This window comes from Impatiens glandulifera, chromosome 1, assembly GCF_907164915.1.
Source record: "Impatiens glandulifera chromosome 1, dImpGla2.1, whole genome shotgun sequence".
NCBI lineage: Eukaryota > Viridiplantae > Streptophyta > Magnoliopsida > Ericales > Balsaminaceae > Impatiens > Impatiens glandulifera.
The window spans coordinates 132417174-132442422 of NC_061862.1; the positions used below are offsets into that span (position 1 = coordinate 132417174).

The following is a 25249-nucleotide window of genomic DNA, read 5'->3' on the forward strand; positions in this document are numbered from 1 at the left end:
TAAAATTTTAATATAATTAAATAAAATAGAATAATATGAATTATATTCATACAAATAAGTCATTTGAATTTTTAAGAGAACAATTCTATAAATTTCTTTAAAAATTTTTAAACCAACTTGCATTATTAAGAGTTGAGAAAGACAAATGATTTAGAAAAAAATATAAATTTTTAGGAATCGTGTTGTGTTGAAGATGACGTTTAAAAGAGAATCTTTAAAATTTATCTACGATTAAATCGAGAGAAAAACAATGACTAGAGATATTTGATTTAATATTTATTTTAGTTTTAAAGTTTTTTAATCTAGGTGATTCAAATTAAAATGACTAATTGAATTGATGATTCACTTTCAATAATCACATTCTTTTATGTTGTCTTTGGGTGATACTTAAACATAATATCATGAAAATATGTTTTGAAAGGCTTCAATTTGTTGACTGTGATTTTAACTTAGTCTTGGTGATATTTTAACTTAGTGTGATGAATTAGTGTGATGAATGATTTTAAAATTAGAGATGTTTTTTTTTTTAATATAGATGAGTTTATATTTTGCATTGAAATACACAAATTCAAGTGGATTTATTTATTTCCCTATTAATCAAAGTAAAAAAATTATAAAGATTTGCATTTGTATTTTCTGTATCTAATAAAATTGTAAAGTCTAAATTAATAATAAAAAAAGACCTAACAATTTTGGTTTTATATTATATTTTATTATAAGTTTGAGGTGAATATTAATCCATTAACAAATAGTTGTTAGAATTGTTAAGTGTAAATTTATCTAGGGACTTCAATATACTTTCTATCTACTTGCCCTACTAACTAGGTTAAAATTGGGCTCGGCCCATTAGAAAACCTAATCTTTAACCTATCAGCATCTTTTATAACCGCCGTCTTCTCATTTCTAAAATCTATAAATGAACATTACAGATGATCAAGATTGCGCAGAGTGAGTTCTGATTAGAAGATAAAATGTGAGAATCTCGTCCTTGAAATCAATTTTTTTTTTTGGAGAGTTATAAGAGTAGAAGATGAAAGGTGAGAATCTCGGCCTTGAAAAGAGTTTTGGATACGAAGATGAAATCCATTTTTGCTGCAGGAGAGAATACAAATACGACCTTGAAATGTCTATGATTGTTTATATACTTCTTCTTGATCACGAAGGTAGGTTCTTTCTCAATCTGTGTCACTTTGTGAATTTCTTAGTGTTCTGTATTCTAACTAGTTTCATGTTAATGCAGAGAAAACAAAATACCTTAATAAATGGATGTGCAAAAAATATTGGACATTCATAGAAGATAACGGATACAAGGTACTGGTTGATTCCTTACTAGACGAACAAGAAAAATCATCAGTAAGAAACAACATTGATGTTGAAAAGGTATTGATATAGATCACCACATTTTGTTTCTTCAATTTTTGTTATCTTTTTAATCACTAATTTTTTCATGTAGGATACCTATTCATTGGCAGAAGGGGAGATTGACCCTAAAACTCTTGGAGGAGAAAATGAAGATGTAAGCATGGCCCATGAAGAAGGCGTTTCCCCCTCCTAAACACGAATGGGCTGATTAATATAAACGAGGAAGATGCTCAAACCCAAAACACCCAAAACCAGTTAGAAGAAGATACAAGGCACATGAAATTCTTCATTAATGTAATTTAGATAGTTTTTATAAACTTAATTTGAGTATTTCTTTTTATTAATAGATATTAATAATACTTTTATTCTCATTTTTGTTATTTAATATTTCATATATTTTCTGAGAGTGCTAGTTCAAATAAAAGATAAAAGTGAGATTAATAGATGTGTGGAATGGGAATGGGTATGATTAATAGAAGTGTAATGTTTGGTTAAGAGTTTTAATTATTCTCATTAGAAAAGTTATAAATATAATTTTGTTATTAAAATTATGATTATTTTTATTTTTATTTTATTAAATTAAAATATAAAATATTATAATTTTTATAACATAATTGTTTAAAATATATAAAATATTTAAGTGACATAATTTAATAAAATATAAACATCTAATATTTTTTCAAAATAAAAATACTTATAACAAAAAAAACAAAAAAAAAATGTTGAATATTTCAATTTTTTACTAATTATAAATAAATAATTATCTATTAAATATAAATAATATAAGACAAAGTCTTTCAAATATTATATACTTTAAATTAAATATAATATTGTATTATATAATTTTTTTTAATAATAATTTTTATTAAAATATTTTATATTTAATTTTTTAATATTTTTTATATAAAATTGTTATTTTATTTTTAGTTTTATATTTTTATATTTTAATTAATTAATTTTATTTTATTATTAATATATAATATTTAAAATTAATTATATAAAATTAATTATATTATTATTAATTATTGTAATTATTATTAAAATTTTATTTTAAATGATTTCTTAATATTATTTAAATAATTGAAATTATTTATTTATAAATAAATAAAATTTATTATTATGTTAATTATAAAATAATGTATAATATAATTATAAAATAATGTATAATATAATTATAAAATATATATGATATTATAATTATAAGAAAGAAAAGAGGAGAGTGGAGATAATGGGAGAGAAAGTGTATGCTTCGGAATGAGATTCATTCCTCCCAATTTAGAGAGGATTGGATGATTCTTGAGTATCCGGGAATCAAATCAATATCTCATTCCCTTTTCCATTCCTATGTACAAAAAAACCACATACCAAGCATGCCCTAAGAATTTCTCTAAAATGGTTTTATGGAACTCAATGGTGATTTTATCAATGATATTTGGCAATGTTGTCAAAGAACCAAAGTACTGAATGATTGCCTTAAGTCAATTCTAATTCACTTTGACCGACTTACAAAATCTTGTCATATACTAAATTATGTTCTTCCTTACAAAGGAAAAATAGACCTCACAACATCCTTATCTCAATTTGATTGGAAGATCTCTTGGTTGTCTAATTGAAAATAAAATTGTGTCATTTTTAGGGCAGCAAATGAGTCGAGCTGTTTGTGAGTTGCTCGGATAAAGCTCAGCTTGACTTTAACTGAGTTCGAGCCAACTAGTTTAATATTTGAGCCTCTATCAAAGTTCGACTTCACTTTGATCGAATTCGATCTGAGCTCGAGCCGAACTCCAACTCATATAATGTTTTGTTAGATTATGTTAAATAAAGGGAAAAAAATAATTAAAAGAGGAATAATTATTTAAGGAAAAATGTTTTAATTGAGTAAAATAAACTTAGATGAATAAGTTTAAATCAATACGACATAGTTTAATGATATGTTCATGAGCAAAACTAAGTTGTGTAAATATCTATGCGTAAATACAGCTCAAGAAGCGCGAGAAAACATCTTGTTTTAACATACGCCTTTGGTTTAAAGAAGCGCGAGAAGACGTCTTGCTTCAATAAACGCTTCGATCTGAAAAAGCGCGAGCAAACGTTTTGCTTCAATAGACGCTCTAGTCTGAAACAGCGTGAGAAGACGTCTTGCTTCAACAGACTCTCTAGTCTGAAGAAGCACGAGAACACGTCTTGCTTCAACAAACGCTTTGGTTTGAAGAAGTGCACGAGCAAACATCTCACTTCAACATACGCTCTAGTTTGAAGAAGTGCGCGAGAAGACGTCTTGTTTCAACATACGCTCTGGTCTGAAAAAACGCGAGAAGACGTCTTGCTTCAACAAATGCCTTGGTCTGAAAAAGCGCGAGCTGATTCCTTGCTTCAGCAGCAGTCTGAAGAAGTGCGCGAGCAGACGCCTTGCTTTAGTAGACGTATGAAGAAGCGTCCGCCTATCTGCTTAGCTCATTAGCATAGCGAACAATAGTGTTTGTCATCAGCGTCTATCAAGTCATCTTAATACACTCAACTGCCACGTACTCAATTATTCCTCTAGCCCGCGTTGTATCTTCAAGTACACCACGTTCTACCGAATATTCCATAGTACAATCAAGTACGCAATGATCCAACGAATATATTCTTGCATACGATCCCGTAGACCCGACGTACATCCAACAAAAAGTTGACACGTATCCAAGAGAAAGATTCGGCTGTTTCTACAATTCAATATAAAAGGTGATCAGAGTACAACGACAAACTTCTTCTTGATCACACACATTCTAAATTGCTAAGCTCTCTGTGTTTACTTTCTCTAAGATCATTTTGTAATTCACTAAGCTAAGTTAAATGATTATTTACTGTTCTACTTGAGTGTATTATCAACATTGTAAGTTGAACAGGACGTTGTCTGTTCAATAGAGTGATAACTAGGAGTTCATAAACAAACAGTTTGTTAAGTCATGTGTTTCTGATTGGGTTTGTGTAGTCGCTATACGAATCAAAGCCTTCTAGTGAAAAACCTTTGGGAAATAGAAGAAGGAGTGACGTATGAATTTTATCTCTGAACATCCATAAAACTCATTGCGTTATTTTATTTTTGCATCTTATAGTCGTTTATCTACCACTTCAAATCTAACAAGCATTTCCGCACTTGAATATGTTCAAGAGCTTGCAAAAATTTGTGAAGAATAGAAACAGATTTTCATTTCTAACATGATTAAAATCGAATTGGAAGTGATAATTAGCTCAACAATATTCGACCCCCTTCTATTGTTGTCACCGATCCTAACAAGTGGTATCAGAGCAAGATTTTTTATTCTCAAACAAAGAAGACATCCAAATCATGTCTCTCATAAACAAAATCTCAATGTTCTCAAAGGAAGATTATGATGATTAGAAGATCAGAATGCAGGCTCATCTAACTACTCAAGATGACGACATGTGGTATGTTATCACTGATGGTCCAATAAAAATTATGAAGGTCAGCACAACCACAACTTACACCAATGGTGCTCCTATGATGAATGAGAAACTAAGATTTGAGTGGACTACTAAAGATAAGAAGAAGACCAACCTCGATAATGTGGACAAATATATTCTTACAAGACGCTGAACAAGAATATGTTCAACAAGATCAAGTCATGCTCTAATGCCAAAGAAATTTGGGAGAAACTGACTCAACTCTACGAGGGTAACGACCAAATAAAAGAAAACATGATGATGGTTTCTACACAGAAGTTTGACAGCATAAAGATGCGTCCTGGAGAGACGATGACATAATTTGATGAAAGATTCAACAATATTGTCATTGAGCTCTAAACTCAGGGGAAGACATATATCAAACGTGAGGTTGTCATGAAAGTTATGAAATCTTTGCCCAGAGAATGGGACATAAAGACAATGACGATGAGGGAATCTAAAGACCTTAACAAGATGGAGTTGAATGACCTGTTCGCCGATTTGAAAGCCTATGAGTTTGAAATACACTCAAGGATGAAGAGGAGTCATCCACATCAATCTCAACCAAGGCGCTGGTAACTGTTGAGGAACCACCTTCCGCGACTGCTGCGAAGTCTGCAGAGCAGATCAGTAGCGATGCCATGTCAATCTTCGTCAAGAAGTTTGAAAAATTCATGAACAAGACTCATTCTAACTCAAACTCTAATAATAACAATTATAAAAATGATTCCAAGGCTAACTTGAAATGTTTTAACTGTGACAAACTAGGTCACTTCAAGGCTGATTGTAGAAAGCCAAAGAGGGATGGCAAGAAGCATCATGATAAGAAGAATATGAAGGATCAAAAGGCTCTCCTAGCCGAGGAAAAAAAAGCAAGTGGGCTGACAACGATTCTGATGACTGCTCATCAAGCGAGAGTGATGATGAAATAGTTAAATACTTAATGGTTGATGATTCTCAGGTATTTGACTTCTCCTCAGAAGAGTTCACAAGAGATGACTTAACCACTGCACTCAATGACATGGTCATTGAGTACAAGAAGCTATCAGACTCTTTTAATGAACTAAATTTGAAAAACAAATTTGATAGCACTTTTTCATCTCAAAACAATGAACTAGATGTTTTTGAAAACAAAATAACTGAGCTTTTATCTGAGAATGAGAAGCTCAAAGAAAACGATTCAAACTCTTTCTACTGAAAACCAAAGGTTAAACTATGGGTCAGTTCCTGGAAAAAATATGGAGATGCCGTCAAACTAATGATTCCAGCCGGATATAAATCCAGTTTAGGATTTGTTAATGGAAACCTAGATGAGTCCAACAAAAAGATGAACCCAGTAAAAGGAGAGCTTAATCCCATAAGATTTGTCAAGGGACATTTACATGAAAGTAAAACTGATCACAAGTGTGATGATTTAACTTCAAAGAATGAGATTAAATATATAAAGCTAACTTGAATCTGGTTGAAACCCAAAAAGAGGGCAATCAACAGGTCTGGCAAACAAAAACTTGACAAAAAGTCAAGAAGTTTTCATCAAAAACCATCCTCTAAAATTAAGTGATCAACATCTGGTAGGAAGACGTCTGCCGAGCCTAAATCATATGCACTTTTAACAACTCAAAATGGGAGATCCATAAAAATAACCCAAATATGGATCCCCAAGGGACTGATCAACCATGGACCCAAATGAATATGTGTACCAGAATTGTAAATATGTATATTTGTAGGTAATTTAGGACAACTGCTTGGAAGAATCTGTTTGATATCTGGACAGCGGCTGCTCTAAACAAATGACAAACGACAGACGGCTACTAACTAAAGTAACAAGATGCACATGACCTAAGATCACATTTGGTGATAACAACAAAGGTAAACCATGGGTAATGGTAAGATTATCCATTGTAACCTTACTATTATAAACGTGCTACTAATAGAGAATCTATTCTATAACTTGATTAGTATTAGCCAGATGTGTGATAATGGATATATTGTAAATTTTCAAAAACATGCATGTTTTGTTAAAGATCAGCAGGGTAACACCCTACTGACAGGAAGTAGAGTAGGGAATTATTATAAGATGAACTAGAAAAATAAGTCGCCTGATTCTGTTTGCATGATAGCTAAGAATGATCAAAATTGGTTATGGCATAAAACACTAAATCATCTTAATTTTAAAACTATTAACAACATCTATTCAAAAGATTTAGTAACTGACTTACCTAAACTGAAGTTTTCAAAAGATAAGACCTTCCTTGCTTGTCAAATGGGAAAATATGTCTGATCAACTTTTAAAAATAAAGGGAATACTCAATCCGACATGTCCCTATAATTATTGCACATGGATCTGTTTGGTCCAATTTCAGTAACTAGTCTAAGGGGAATGAAATATACCCTTGTCATTATTGATGATTATTCTAGATTTACTTAGATTATATTTTTGGTATCTAAGGATAAACTGCTGAAAATTTGATTAAAATCCTTAGAAGACTACAAAATAAAAAATCTTTAAGTATCATAAAGATTAGAAGTGACAGAGGATATGAATTTACAAACAGACATATGTTTTCTTTCCTTGAGGAGTCTGGTATTAGACATGAGCTGTCTAGTGCCAGAATTCCACATCAAAATGGTGTTGCTGAAAGGAGTAACAAAACACTGAAGGAAGCAACGAGATCTATGCTAGCTGACTCCGATGTTTCTCAAAAACTATGGGCAAAAGTCATTAACACAACATGCTATACTCAAAACAGATCAATGGTTAATAAACATTTTAATAAAACACCTTATGAAATATTTTATGATAAAGTTCTTAAAGTTTTATATTTTAGGATATTTGGATGTAAATGTTTTATTCATAACAATGACAAAAATTATTTGACTGCTTTTGATGCTAAAGAAGATGCTGGTATAATGTTAGGCTATTCTTCAGTTAGCAAATCTTATCGAGTTTTTAATAAACAAACTCTAACTGTTGAAGAATCTACCCATATTGTTTTTGATGAATTTTTTGAAAGTAATTCTAACAAAATCATTGAAGTTGCTAACAAGTTGGAAGCTGCTAATCTTCAATATGATAGTGATGATGAAGTTCCGATCAACAAAAATAGTACGTCTGATCAGTCGACTAAACCGGTTGATGCTCAACCAGACAACCAGACTATAAGTCAGCAAGTTGCTGACAGTCCGGATGTCGCGGAGCCAACTGACCAGACGTGTGATCCTTTGGGACCGAACCTTAGATGGAACAAAAACCACCCACCTGAATTAATCATAGGTAATCATAATACACCTCTTAGGACCAGACACCAATTAATGGATGAATTCGCAAATTCTGTTTTTTTATTTCTCAAATTGAGCCTAAAAAAATCGATGAAGCATTTCTTGATCCAGATTGGATCAATATTATGCAAAAATAGTTAAATCAATTTGAAAGAATCAAAGTGTGACATCTAATTCCAAGACCGGATGATCAATCGATTATTAGAATTAGATGAGTTTTTTTTAAAACAAATATTTGCATTCATATGTTCTCTTCTTTCTTTATATTCGTATTTGTCAATACTTATATATCAAGTATTCGCTTGCTTGTAGGTATAACCATGTAGATACAGGATAATAATATGTATAGTAAAGTTAATGAGTTGTTTGGTTACAAAATTTTATATCTACAATATTTATAATAAGTATAAATTATACTTCAAAATGCTATGTAAATTATAACTAATAGGAGTAGGTATTAATTTTACTATTTCTTTCTTTGCATATTTAACCTTAGATATTAATTTCCATTCTCAATAAACCCTTCTATTTCTCATCTTTCATTTTATCTCTTAGACTTTTATTCATTTCTTCTTCTCTAACCTAATTTGTAAATTCAAGATGAACATATTAGAAAGTCAATATCAAGATAATACTAAATCAAATGAAGAAGAGGCAGTGGTGGTTGAGCGTTTTCATCTTCAACCTAATCAAACATATATACAATAGTGGTGAACGATGTGAAGTTTTTGATACCTAATCTAAGAATGAATTTGAAGAATAACAATTTTGGATCTACGTCAAGACTCCTCACATCATCAAGTAATCATGTTTTTACAATATTTCTTTATATACTAAATATTAACGGAAATAGCTTCTTTTTTCATTTGCTCAGAAATTGGAGATTTATAAAGTTTTACAATACTTAGTTTAGCTAAATGGGTATAAAACTATGTTTTATATATTTAATTGATTTGAATTTTACTCATATATCATTTTAGAAAGACTAATTCATAAAAAAAAACTCAAGATGTTGAACTTTAGTATTATAATATAAGTATTTGTAAATAGATTATGATCTTTATAGGAGTAACTGGAAAATATATATGTATAATAACTACGGTATTCAAGTATGTGTAATAGATAACTTTAGTATTATAGTCTCCAACTATGTGTACTAGATGTTGATATTTATAAGAGTAACTTAATATATAGGTAAAACCATATGATATTTATAGGAATATCTATATTATCTTTATAAGAGTAACTGTAAATATATATGTGTAATGATAACTACAACTATAGTCTCCAATTATGTGAAACTACAATATCTAATTATGTGTAATAAATAACTTTAGTATTATAGTCTCTAACTATGTGTAATAAATGTTAATCTGTATAGGAATAACTGCAAATATATTAGTAACTATATGATCATTATAAGAGTAACTGTAAAAACTTTACAGGAGTAACTTATGATCTTTATAGAGTAACTATATGATCATTATAAGAGTAACTATATGATCTTTATAAGAATAACTAAAAATATATGTGTAATGATAACTACAAATACAACACCCAACTATGTGTAACTATAGTTTCCAACTACGTGTAACTATATTATCTAATTATGTGTAATAAATAACTTTAGTATTAAAGTCTCCAATTATGTATAATAGATGATAATATTTATAGATAACTTTAGTATCACGCTGTTTTTTTTAATAATATTATTTTTTAATTCTGACTAATAGATGGATGCTAGTGATGCTGAATATGACAATGATGAATCATGTGATTATTACAAAAATAATACAATGTGTATAGATTTTGAAACTATACAAAATAAACATGAATTTTGTTGTTTACTAAACATGGTTATGATATTTGCCTATGATAGATATCAATCTATATATCATTGTATTCCTCCATCTATTAATTATGCACAACTTAAAACAACCACAATAAATAGGATAACAAAACACAACGATACTGCATGTATTGACTTGTTAAGAATGGATATAAGGACTTTCCTTTGTTTATACAACTTTGTGGAAATGACAAGATTATCTCACTCTAAAACTGTGTCTCTAGAAAAAAAACATATATTTCTCTATATTCTAACTCATTATATTAAGATAAGGAATGTTTAATTTACATTTCTTTGTTCGGATTGACTATTAGTAAATATGTACATTAAGTGTTAAAAGTTCGTATACGTCTTCAAGCTGATCTTCTAAAAAAGGAAGAGCCTTTGAAAAATTCTCATACAAATGAAATCTGGAAATTGTTTGAGGTAATAAAATTTCTCATTCTTAACAAAAGACATGAATGTTTTTAATAATTTTGTATACATTAAAGATAATTGTTCAAGAGCTCTAGATAAAATATATATTCCTATAAATGTGGGAGAATATATGAAAGCAAGGTATAGAAATCGAAAAGGATAAATTGCAACAAATATGCTTGGAGTTTTCTCTCATGATATGATGTTCATCTATGTATTACCTGGTTGAGAAGATTCTGCTACTGATAGTAAAGTTCTAAGAGATGCAATTAATAGAAATTATGGTTTAAAATTTCCTCAAAGTAAGATTTATATATACATATATATATATTTTATAAATAGTATATATGACTATACACTACTATACTTTTTTTTAATAGAAATGTTAACTAATAGCTACATTAACACAAGTTATTATTTCTTAGTAGGTGTTGGATACACAAATATAGAGGGTTTCTTAGAATCGTTTAAAAATTACAAGTATCATTTAGGATCTTGGAGTGTTGGATGATCATCTTCTAATTCTGATGAATTTTTCAACATGAAGTATGAAGCTGCAAGAAATGTTATTGAAAGGACATTTGGATTTCTCAAACTTAGATGGGTTATACTAAGAAGCCCTATGTTTTTATCCAATTAAGACTCAATGTCGCTTATTAATTTCAGGTTGTCTATTAAATAATTATATAAGAAAAGAAATGTCAATAGATCCTATGGAAGAATTACTAACAGAAGAACTTCTACAACACTTGAATCCTCAAATACAAGACAATGTAAGATTTATAGAGATATGAAATTTATTTTATTTTATTAATGCTTAGGTATGGATAGTCAAGATGATGATGCACATGCTCATCAAATTAATAAAATAAGGAAAAGAAAAGTTATTAGTAGAAGAAGTTGGACGGATAAAAAACAACAAGTTTTTATTGGGGCATTGAAAGATATTGCATGCTTAGGATTGAAGACAGATAAAGAATTAAGATCAAGATATCTAAATGTTTTGTATGATAAAATAGTAGTTGCGTTTCCTGGTACTAACCTACGCCCTACACCACATATTGACTAAAAAATTAAGGTTTGAAAAAGAATATACACTGTTATTGAACGAATGCGTACTTTATCAGGATTTGAATGAAATGATATACACAAAAACATTACTTGTACTGATATTGTTTTTTTTGGGACTCACATGTAAAGGTAAATCATTTTTAGTCAATATTGTATTTAATTTTTTTTAGTCTAGCTTTATATTTTATAATTTTTATTTTGAAGAGCTTGATCCTAATGCACATGGACTAATAGACAAACCTCTTCCAGTTTATGAGGACAGATGTATTGTATTTGGAAAAGATAGAGCGATGGGAATTTTTATTGAAGGAGAGGCAGAAGAAATGACATCAATGGAGAATGAAGTTGGAAATGATGATATGGAGTATCAAAATGCTGAAAAAGAACCTCTATTAGGATCATTTATTGCAAGAACTAGTGATATTGAAGAAGGAAGAAAAGGTCAAAGAAGTAAATATGATCCTATGATGGCATATATGGAGGATCTTAATATCACAATGAGAATTTTTTTTATAAAGTCATTAGAGAATTTAGTTGCATTAGTTGCTAAACAAAGTGACTATCCTGATTTATCAACGAAAAGAGTGTAAGTATATGAAATGATTTCTCGATTTTCTCTTGATCCAGTTGATATGATATATGTAACTATTACTATCACGACTAAGTCACAACTTGTGTACATATTTGCATCATTGACCGATGATGCCAACATGTTATTATTCATTGAAAGACTTTATCATTTGACTAGTTAAGAAAAAATAGACTTGTAGTACTTATTTCTTTTATAGTAAATGTATAACATGTCCCTTTTGTACTTCCAACCAAACACATATAATCTATATAATTTATATATCTTAATATCCTATATAACTTATACCCCTTGCACCTTGTACACATATAAATAGTACTACGTACCAAATAATAGTATATTAATGCATGTTCAAAATTCTAAAATTCTTAATGAATGTTAATAACATGAAAATTTGTACTAGTGCAATTTCAGAATGAGAGAATTGGTTGAAAATGCTGAAATGGCAAAAAATAATCAATCCTATTTTCATAGACCTCTAACATTTTTATTGATAAATTTTCTATTAACATATAAGTACTATTTTGTTTATATTTGATAGATATTAATTTTTCACTAACATGTTTAATATAATTTTTCAGTTATGCTATCTCGTTGGGATTGTTGAAAACATAGAACAACCTTAATAGAGGTCTTTTCCAATCATCTCATGTTGGGATGATATTAGAGTGTCAAAAAGAATCTACATAGAATCTCGAGGAGGTAGTTTTGTACGTGAGAGAGCTATTGCACGCCTTCCACTTCTTGAAGATCGTTTTGATGATCATCTTAAGATTATAGATGAGGATTTGAGATATGATCATTATGAGATTCTAGATCAGGATTTAGGAGAGGCTCAACATGATATGATGAATTTAGACTCTCTAACAAATAATAAAAAGGTATTTTATGTGCAATTATAAACTATTATGTTCTTTAGACTTAAACTATTATATTATTTATATTGTTATGCTATTTAAATTCTAAAGTATTATGATTTCAAATTATAGTTATTTACATCTAAAGTCGCCCAAACATTCAAGTATGTGACACACCAGCTATTAGATCTATTAGGCGAGTTGAAGAAACTCGACATTGATCTTAAATCTATTTTTGAGGCCAGTATCCACTATTTTATCGAGTTAGATGTTTACAAAAAATAATACAAATATGAGGACAATATCTTAGCAAAGGTTCATTGTAAAGATGAGGATAATATCAACGAGGGCATTACAAACATGAGTCCCCGGCCCAATGGTCAAACGTGATGAAGTACTAAAGCTTAATTGTGAAGACCATCCAAAGGTTCACTATGAAGATGGATACAATGACAATGAGGGCATTACAAATACGAGTCTCTTAATGACCGAGCATGATGAAGAGATAACGCCCCACTATGAAAACCATCCAAATGGTCACTATGAAGATGGGGACAATGTTAATGAGAGCATTACAAACACGAGTCCTCTAATGACCGAGCGTGATGAAGAGCTAGAGCCCCATTGTGAAGACCATCCAAAGGCTCACTATGAAGGTGTGGATATTGTAAGTGATGACATTATAAATAGAAGTCCTTCAATGGACGAGAGTGATGAAGAGTCTGGTTGTGTAAATATTAAAGACCATCCAAACATGAAGATTAACAAGCTTTTAGTGGTCTTTCAATCCCCTTATTTGACAAAGGTCCTAACAAATTTTGGTGAATTTTAATTAAAGAACAGCTAATGGTTGATCTGGTATTTTTTGAAGGACTAGATCCAATGTAAAGTTTTCCTCAAAGCATCTATTAATGAAAATCATATACAGTCTATTAGATACTAAGTAATATACGTTCTTAATTTGTTTTACACAAGGAAAATCTTTTCGTTGCAATGTCTTGAACCTCAATTTTACAAGTCAGTTAATGCATGAAAAACGAATAATTTGCTTCACGACAGTGTCGTATGTAAGTACTTCACATGACTCTATTTTATGTTTTATGTTTTATGCTCAATGTTCATGTGATTGATATTTAGAATTTATTTGCAAATGATTAAGGATTTTAGTCATATTTTATATAAGAGAAATGATATGGAAAGAAAATATGGAATATGGAACGGGAGAGAAAATGATGTGGCACAATTTGATTGGCTGGAAAATTAAAAAGATTTATCTCTCTTCTCTCACTCCTCACACTTTTTCCCTTTTCTAACCAACAAGGTGATGCCACATCATTTTTTATGTCATTCACTCTCCCAATTCTCTCCCTTTATCACCCCCCTTATATAATATCACACTCTTCAAAGAGATACGTCATTTTAAAAACATGTTCCCAAGAAACTCATAATTAAAATACGTCATTTTAAAAAGAAATATCATAAATCCATCATTAATTAAAAGGCGTGAAGTGATTAACCATCATATATTTTAGTCATATTTTTAACATTGAGAGACATGTGTCTTCAAATTATTTGATATTTGGAAGTATGAATGTTCAATTTCAGTGCGGGAAAAGTACATAGAAAGCTCATGAGACATTAGACAGCTGTCCCACTCATCCAAAGATGAGACGTCTAAGGAAGCACGTAGATAGACGTCGTCTATGATATCCGCATGCCTTGCGTCTAAGATGGGTAAACATTTGTTCGGACGAAGTCTAATCACGCACATCTATAGACGCTTAGCATACGTCTGTTCGGACAGCATCTGATCACGTAGGTCTATAGACGCTTAGCATACGTCTGTTCAGATGGCGTCTGATCACGCACGTCTATAGATGCATTAGACGTTTGCCACACATTTAGACGTCTAACCAAGCTTAAGTTGTACGTTGCTTAAGCACAACTCGCCCGATACATGTTTTCTTTAAAGGACTAATCTGATCATTCCGATTGAGACATTCGTCTACACACGTCTATCCAACCACTTTAATCAACAAATTTCCCCCTCAATTTGTGCATGTTTATTTGAATAAAATTAATTTAGGTCTACATGACCCAAAACATTTCTAAAGTAAGAAAACTTAGTCTCGGGGAGTGGCTTCGTGAACATGTCTGCCACTTGCTGATCCATTGGAACATATTCTAGACGAATATGCTTATGAGTGACATACTTCCGGATGAAATGGTGCCAGATGTCGATATGCTTCATCCGAGAGTACAACACCGGGTTGTATGTGATCAATATGGAACTGGTGTTATCGCAGATAATTGGTGACTCGTTCGTCTCAATGCGATAGTCTATCAACTATTGTTGAACCCAAAAAAGCTTAGAGTAGTAGTTGCATGTAACAAGGTACTCGGCCTCTATTGTAGACGTGGCGACAAACATCTGCTTTTGCTGAACCAAGAAATCAGACGATCACCAAGGAATCGAAAAGTTCCACTGGTGCTCTTCCAAACGATCTTACAGCCTACATAATATGCATCAGAATAGCTAATTAAATTTAAACTGAAATCCTTCTGATGCACAGTCCCACATTTTGAATTCTCTTTCAAGATATGCTTAACAACAATATAATGAGATTGTTTAAGGTTAGCCTGAAATCTTCCATAGACACCGACAACAAATAGGATGTCTGGCCGACTAACAATTAGGTAGAGCAGAGAACCGATAATTCCTCTATAAGTAGTAATATCGACACTCTGTCCATTCTCATCCTTGTCGAGCTTGCTGGAGGAGTTTATTAGAGTATCTGCAGCTGAACAACTTTCCATTCCAAACTTCTTTATCATCTCCCTGGTGTATTTGACCTCATTGACGAATATGCCATTTTCAAGTTAACAAACTTCAAGACCAAAGAAGAATGTCAGTTCTCCCATCATACTCCTCTCGAATTTGTCCTACATCAATTTAGAAAATTTCTCACATAGTCTGGGGTTATTTGACCCAAATATGATATCGTCAACATAGATTTGAACAAGCAAAATATGAGAATCTTTAACAAATCTAAACAAAGTTTTATCTACTGTGCCAATTATAAAATCATGATCAAATAGAAACTTTGTTAAAGTGTCATACCAAGCTCTAGGATCTTGTTTAAGACCATATAAAGATTTGTCAAGTTTAAAAATATGATTAGGAAAAGAGTGATCTTGAAAGCCAAGCGGCTGTTCAACATAGACATCCTCATTTAAAATTTCATTTAAAAATGCACTTTTAACATCCATTTCATAAACTTTAAAATTCTTAAAAGATGCATAAGATATGAAGATTTTGATTGCTTCAAGTCTAGCAATATGGGTGAATGAATCCTCGAAGTCAATTCCCTCCTCCTATCTATAGCCTTGAGCTACCAATCGGGCTTTAAAATTAACAAAATAGATCACATCTACTTTCTTCTCCACTTTTTAATGTAATATATGATAATGCTCACTAGGTTGCTCAATAACCGTCTTTGTCAGCAAAACAAAATTTACTAAGCAACCCTCATTTTAAACACAAAACCATTAGCTCAACAAACAAATCATATAAATATATATGATTAATAAAACACTAACAATTGTTGTAATTAATTAATTTCAACTTTTAGTTAATATATTATTTAGTATTTTGTATATTAGTTGTTATCATATAAAGATTAAAACTCAATTAAAGTGATCTATTAAAGTATAAAGATTTTGGACTTATTTGGAAATTTATAATAAATGAGGGATATATTTTTGTAGAAGCAGAAATAACACTTATTATTTTTTTGATTGACCGAATAATAAATGAGTATATAGGGTTAGGTCCCCAAACCATATAGTATGTTCATCTCTCAAGAACACTAAAGAAGACTATCAAAGAACAAGAATATTCAAGATCAAGAGAAGATCCGAAGAATATTAAAGTACGATTTAATGAACCGTTTTGTCATTAAAAATTTAGGTATATTTCCGCAAATTACAGTTTATCTCAAATTATCAACATAGAGTATAAAAATTATAGACTTGAGCATTAAAATATGTAGTTTAAAAATTCTAACAAGTAATATCATAGTCCTCTCTATGTCTATCTATTGAGATTTAAGTTTATAAGATTTTTTTAAGAATATGAACAAACATTTTTTACATGTTCTTGATTCAACTAGATTGGATAATGATATACAGAATGAATTAATCAATTAAAAATACCAATATTTATTGTATATATTGATCTAAAATTTTGGATTGAATTAAAATAAAATAATTTTTTAGATTAGATTAAAATAAGTAATTATAACTAATTAAGGAATTTTTATATATATATATATATACATATATATATATATATATATAAATATTTAAACTTAAGAATTCAAGAATTCTAATAATTATATTTTTGATTAAATTTATAAACCCAATAATTAAGAAAATTGGATTTTAGATTAATAATTTATTATCATTCTAATTAATTAAGGAACTCAGTTTTAGAGTTATAATTAATTATTATAATTAGTTAAGGAATTCATATTTTAAAATAATAATTAATTATGATTGATTATTATTAATTAAGGAATTAAAATAATGATAATAATTAAATATTAAAATTTATTTATGAAACAAATACTAATATATCAATACATTCATATACAACAATTAAGAATAAAGATAAAATATATTATGAAATTCTAGATTAAGAATTATAGAATTTATTATATACCTATCCTATAGGTTATTTGAAAATTAAGCAAGAAAAAATATACATGTTTATATTTACAACACATTTATAATATTTTATAAATATTGATTACATTAAGTACATAATAAAATATCAAATATTAAAATATATTTAATGAACTAATATAGAAATTGGATAAATACATACATTTAATTTATGACTTAATTAATATATTGATTATTTATATGAATATATTGAGAAATTAAGAAAAAGTCAACAATAAATAGAAACAAAATAAAGAAAGAAAACATTCATTATTATTTATTATTATTAATACTAATTTATAATTAAAGAATTTTAATAACTCTTTATTATATTTATCAAAAATTAAGAAAATCAATTAATTTAATAATTGATAAATTTATAATTTTAGAATTTTAAGTAATTTATCTATATATAAATAATTATTTAATTATCAAGCATGTTACATATTTGGATATATAATTACATATTTCGGTCTTGTGTTGATTGATATTAAGAGATATTTGAGTGATGAGTAAAATCGCAATTATTTGTTTTGGGTTATACACATATAAAATTTATACGATTTGGATACATAAAACAACATTCAGATTTTTAGTATTAATAGCACATTCAAAATTTGGTACAATTTTAGGCACACTTCAATTTATAATTATGCGATTGTTAATCGGCCAAAGGAAGATTAATAATTAGTCGGATTACAAATTTAAATAATGTACAAATTATTAATTTTTAAATCATATTTGTTTTATAATATTAAGACGGTTGTGTTTGTAACTATACGGTTATTAATCGGACAAAATGAAGTTTAATAATTGCTCGAGTTACACATTTAAAGTATATACATAATTTATTAATTTATTGAATCAATTAATTGAAGCAACATCCCACCAAAGTAGGCTCTCTTGCGTAGGTTAATATGTTTTATAAATTAAGAAGGTAGTGTGTATGTAATTCATGCAGTTATTTATTCGGTCCAAAAGAAAATAAATAATTGGTCAGAATAACATTATGCACATGTGGTAATAAATATGTAACAATTATTCGGTGTGCCATGTGAATAATTGGACTATCCAAAGATAATCAATTATTTGACGGGACATTTTTAATATTACAAAAGAGTATCATTTGCAAGTTAATATTTAATGTTCAAAGACTAAATATTAATGTTGTGTTTTTTTTTGTATCTTATGATGAGACGTACCAATATTTTAAATTTATGTGATTATTACTTTTTTGTGAGTATGCTTGTTCATTTATTTTATCATCTAATTAAGTTAATATTTCTGCTTATACGGGTTTTTTTTTCAATATCTTAAGTTCATTTTATATGATAAAGTTTTAAGATGTATCTAGAATTGATTATTTTTTAGAATTATATCTAAAATGGTTAAAATTGCTAAGAGTATTATTAGAATAAAGATTTCATAAGAAATACACCATAATATATGTTTTATTTTGTTCAAAATAAAATGCATTAAAGTTAGAGTTATACTAATTTATTCTCATGCATTTTATTTGGATTTTCTTATTCACACTTAAGTTAATTGATGTGAATTGTAGTTGTCTAAAGGGAGACTTAATCTCTATATGAACTCACATCATATTGTTTGTAAGAAAAATAAAATATTGAAACAAAAATAACATAAATAGTGTCCACTTAGCAAATACCTTAATATATAATAAATAAATAAAGTTCTAATAATTACAGATGTTGCACCTAAAAGAAAATTACTAAAGAAAGTGATGCATAAAAGAATACATATTACAATTTATTTTTGTTTGTTCTAAGAATAATTTAATTTCGTTACTCATACACATTTGGTGGTAAAATTCAGTATTACTATCTAAAATAAATGTGTTAATGTACGGTTGTGTTAGTTGTCAAAAGTCAATTGATGGGAAAGAAACATCAGCGTGGGCATTGACACTTCATATCGTTTTTTTGAGAAATGGCTTACGCAATTAATTCATATTAAAGATGAAGAAATAAAGAACTATTTCAGATACTCTTTATTTGGAAACAAAAACTTATGAAATATCTCCATATAATTAATTTATTTGGAGAAATAAATTAAAAATTACAACTTATATACAAAAACTAAAACAACTAGTGAATTATTTTGAGGATTTCCAATTAAGGTTAGACTTTATAGGTCTAAAGAAATAAACTAGACTAAAGAATTGTTAGATATTAATTGTTGAATATTCTAAAAGAACTAGAGACAAATTTAGTCTCATAAGTACTTCAAGATTAGACTTAAAATTAAATAAATACAAAGACTCCTTAAATAAGAGTCTAATGTATGCTCAAGAATATATGCATCAAGAAATTAAGTATATTTATGATGTTGGACAAATACTTAAAGGATCATAGTTTGGATCATTAAAATGCAACCAAACAAGTAATGTAACATTTTAAGAACAAAACATTACATACTCAAGGAGTGAAATCGAATCGGATCATTTGTTATTTTGATTCAAATTTTGTTAGATGTCAAAACAGTCAGAAATTCGTGCCACATAATTTTAGTTTAATTATTAGCTGAAAAAATTAATTCTTGTAAAAGTGTTAAGTAGACACTCGAATTATTTCAACATGATGATATAAATTTTTTAGGTGTTTTGTGGCATCTAATTAAAGAATCTAACTGCAAAATTTTGTCACGGGGTAGCAAATTATGAATGATATAGAAAGAATACTAAAGATATGATGTGACAATAATCTATAGTTCTTTTACTTTAAGAGTAATATGAGTTCGACTAAGTCGAACTTTTTGGAAAATAAAGAATTTAGAATATTTACTTATCTATTGAGCATATTTGGATAAACTCTAAAATTACGGATCAATTATCAAAATATTTGATATCCGATTGATTTCATGAACATATTGTTCATATGAATATTGCATATTTAGATGGTATACAGTTTTAGCGGGAGTTTGTATTGTGATTCTTGTATATATATATATAATTTGGAATTTATGTGCACATTAAATATTCATTTTATAAAGAAATTAAAGATTTAATTTTTTAAAATTCAAGATTATAAAGTTATTCAAATTGATCTCTATAAGAAATAAATGAGGACCAGTTGGTATTAGACATGTTAAAGATCACACTACATGTTAATCCACACTACACACTCATATTTGATCTATGTCATTTGATTGTATTGACATATGTGACTATTGATGATTTAATTACGAATTAATATAACAAAAATCATTTTAATCATATGTTGATATAATTGATGGACGAGATTGATATAAATATTTTTGGAAATGATAACAATATTTTGAGCTCTTAAAGTTATAATATACAATTGAAGAAAATATATAATCAAATTTAACAAGACAAATATACTCCATTTAAAAAAATTTAATAAAAAGATTATTAATTTCATGTTTTATATTACAAAAAATAAAATAAAAATATTACAAAAGTATTATAAAGAAAAATAAATAAAAAAAGATAAATAAATTAATTAATAAATAAAAAATAAGAGAGAGAAATTAATTAATTAACTAATTAATTAATAAAAAAAGGAATGAGAGAGAAAAAATGAATATTTAATTAATAAATATATGGATTTAAAAAAAATAATTAACTCTATTTATTGATATAGGTTAAATGAACTAATTTTTTCTATTAAATACATTTAAATGAACTTTTATTAGTTCATATGTTTAATTGAGTTCGTTGTACAAATTCATACGTTGAAATAAGTTTTTTTTCTTTTAATTATATATTAATAAATTCATCAAATAATATTGAAAACATAATCTCAATTACTAATAAAAAAAATCTTTTTAAACTTTAAAATAAATGATAGATATTTAAAATATTTATTTGGTATTTGATTATAACGATTATATCCACGTTAATTTTTATCGTATTATTCTTTATTTTAATATATTTAATTAAGTTTTATAAATTTTAACATATTTAATTAATTTTTCATTTCAAGAAACTTCTTTTCTATATTTATTTTTTTTAATCTAGAAAAGAGAAATTTCATGAAACATGTTTGCATTTATTTAAAGTGAGATTGAGCGAATACATTATTTTTTATAGTATAAAAAATTATGACTTAATATTAATATTCATTTCATTGACAAGACATAAATATCAAATGTTAAATGGGTGTAATTTCCACTTTCTTAACTAATTTGCTATATTTACAAGAATATATGTTTACATTAATGTGGTTGAGAAAATAGATTAATCAATTCAATTTTGTATTATTTTATTCATCCATATCTATTATTTTTAAATTAAAGACTATTTATTTTCTCAAAAATTAAAATAATATATCTATATTTAAAACTAATTGAATTATAGTATATATTATTCTTTGTCATAAATTAATTTAATTATTAAGTATTATATCAAACTAAATAAAATATATTTTAAGTAAATACAATTAGAAATTACCTGTCCAATTCCTTTTCTAGGTTTTTATTTTGTCACTCAATTTTTATTTTGAAAGGTTAAAGTTATTATTATTTTTTCATTCAAATATACCCCATTTGATTTTGTCCATTCAACTTTAAAAATTATTCGATTTTTCCTCCAAGGCCCATTTGATTTGAGTTATATAAATTTTATCCAAATAAATTATTATCTCGTCATGAACTAAATTCTATCAAATTATTATCTCGTCTTGAACTAAATTTTATCAAATTATTAAAATTAAGGGGGTAAACAAACAAGTTTGCACATTTAAATTGTTGATGTGAGTTTGTTTGATTCGTTTTGATTAGTTAAAAGATCGATTAGGTGAGTTCATTCCATCTTCAAGTTGTAATTTTTAATTTATTTCTCCAAATAAATTAATTATATGGAGAAATAAATTAAAAATTACAACTTTATACAAAAACTAAAACAACTAGTGAATTATTTTGAGGATTTCCAATTAAGGTTAGACTTTATAGGTCTAAAGAAATAAACTAGACTAAAGAATTGTTAGATGTTAATTGTTGAATATTCTAAAAGAACTAGAGACAAATTTAGTCTCATAAGTACTTCAAGATTAGACTTAAAATTAAATAAATACAAAGACTCCTTAAATAAGAGTCTAATGTATGCTCAAGAATATATGCATCAAGAAATTAAGTATATTTATGATGTTGGACAAATACTTAAAGGATCATAGTTTGGATCATTAAAATGCAACCAAACAAGTAATGTAACATTTTAAGAACAAAACATTACATACTCAAGGAGTGAAATCGAATCGGATCATTTGTTATTTTGATTCAAATTTTGTTAGATACCAAAACAGTCAGAAATTCGTGCCACATAATTTTAGTTTAATTATTAGCTGAAAAAATTAATTCTTGTAAAAGTGTTAAGTAGACACTCGAATTATTTCAACATGATGATATAAATTTTTTAGGTGTTTTGTGGCATCTAATTAAAGAATCTAACTGCAAAATTTTGTCACGGGGTAGCAAATTATGAATGATATAGAAAGAATACTAAAGATATTATGTGACAATAATCTATAGTTCTTTTACTTTAAGAGTAATATGAGTTCGACTAAGTCGAACTTTTTGGAAAATAAAGAATTTAGAATATTTACTTATCTATTGAGCATATTTGGATAAACTCTAAAATTACGGATCAATTATCAAAATATTTGATATCCGATGTATTTCATGAACATATTATTCATATGAATATTGCATATTTAGATGGTATACAGTTTTAGCGGGAGTTTGTATTGTGATGCTTGTATATATATATAATTTGGAATTTATGTGCACATTAAATATTCATTTTATAAAAAAATTAAAGATTTAATTTTTTAAAATTCAAGATTATAAAGTTATTCAGATTGATCTCTATAAGAAATAAATGAGGACCAGTTGGTATTAGACATGTTAAAGATCACACTACATGTTAATCCACACTACACACTCATATTTGATCTATGTCATTTGATTGTATTGACATATGTGACTATTGATGATTTAATTACGAATTAATATAACAAAAATCGTTTTAATCTTATGTTGATATAATTGATGGACGAGATTGATATAAATATTTTTGGAAATGATAACAATATTTTGAGCTCTTAAAGTTATAATATACAATTGAAGAAAATATATAATCAAATTTAACAAGACAAATATACTCCATTTAAAAAAATTTAATAAAAAGATTATTAATTTCATTTTTTATATTACAAAAAATAAAATAAAAATATTACAAAAGTATTATAAAGAAAAATAAATAAAAAGAGATAAATAAATAAATTAATAAATAAAAAATAAGAGAGAGAAATTAATTAATTAACTAATTAATTAATAAAAAAAAGGAATGAGAGAGAAAAAATGAATATTTAATTAATAAATATATGGATTTAAAAAAATATAATTAACTCTATTTATTGATATAGGTTAAATGAACTAATTTTTCCAATTAAATACATTTAAATGAACTTTTATTAGTTCATATGTTTAATTGAGTTCGTTGTACAAATTCATACGTCGAAATAAGTTTTTTCTCTTTTAATTATATATTAATAAATTCATCAAATAATATTGAAAACATAATCTCAATTACTAATAAAAAAAATCTTTTTAAACTTTAAAATAAATGATAGATATTTAAAATATTTATTTGGTATTTGATTATAACGATTATATCCACGTTAATTTTTATCGTATTATTCTTTATTTTAATATATTTAATTAAGTTTTATAAATTTTACATATTTAATTAATTTTTCATTTCAAGAAACTTCTTTTCTATATTTATTTTTTTTAATCTAGAAAAGAGAAATTTCATGAAACATGTTTGCATTTATTTAAAGAGATTGAGCGAATACATTATTTTTTATAGTATAAAAAATTATGACTTAATATTAATATTCATTTCATTGACAAGACATAAATATCAAATGTTAAATGGGTGTAATTTCAACTTTCTTAACTAATTTGCTATATTTACAAGAATATATGTTTACATTAATGTGGTTGAGAAAATAGATTAATCAATTCAATTTTGTATTATTTTATTCATCCATATCTATTATTTTTAAATTAAAGACTATTTATTTTCTCAAAAATTAAAATAATATATCTATATTTAAAACTAATTGAATTATAGTATATATTATTCTTTGTCATAAATTAATTTAATTATTAAGTATTATATCAAACTAAATAAAATATATTTTAAGTAAATACAATTAGAAATTACCTGTCCAATTCCTTTTCTAGGTTTTTATTTTGTCACTCAATTTTTATTTTGAAAGGTTAAAGTTATTATTATTTTTTCACTCAAATATACCCCATTTGATTTTGTCCATTCAACTTTAAAAATTATTCGATTTTTCCTCCAAGGCCCATTTGATTTGAGTTATATAAATTTTATCCAAATAAATTATTATCCCGTCATGAACTAAATTCTATCAAATTATTATCTCGTCTTGAACTAAATTTTATCAAATTATTAAAATTAAGGGGGTAAACAAACCAGTTTGCACATTTAAATTGTTGATGTGAGTTTGTTTGATTCGTTTTGATTAGTTAAAAGATCGATTAGGTGAGTTCCTTTCATCTTCAAGTTTAACTAAGACATAGTTACTCCTCTTACTACGAGACGCTTCCCTAACCAACGCTTATATCAGATTCTATCCA

The 25249-nt window shown here is 27.3% G+C and overlaps 1 protein-coding gene across 1 annotated transcript; it reads left to right on the forward strand.

Annotated features, from left to right (window-relative positions):
* Positions 1-972: 972 nt before the first annotated feature.
* Positions 973-1599, forward strand: LOC124934420. Its single transcript, XM_047474954.1, has 3 exons — positions 973-1163; positions 1241-1380; positions 1454-1599. Exons 1-3 carry the CDS (start codon positions 1031-1033, stop codon positions 1553-1555), a joined length of 375 nt encoding a protein of 124 aa, XP_047330910.1. The 5' UTR covers positions 973-1030; the 3' UTR covers positions 1556-1599.
* Positions 1600-25249: the final 23650 nt, after the last annotated feature.

Excerpts from the sequence above, each read along its gene's own strand:
- LOC124934420 (XM_047474954.1), top strand. The coding sequence starts at position 1,031 with ATGAAAGGTGAGAATCTCGGCCTTGAAAAGAGTTTTGGATACGAAGAT. Across the intron at positions 1,164-1,240 it reads ACTTCTTCTTGATCACGAAG|AGAAAACAAAATACCTTAAT; the intron begins GTAGGTTCTTTC and ends ATGTTAATGCAG. Across the intron at positions 1,381-1,453 it reads ACAACATTGATGTTGAAAAG|GATACCTATTCATTGGCAGA; the intron begins GTATTGATATAG and ends TTTTTCATGTAG.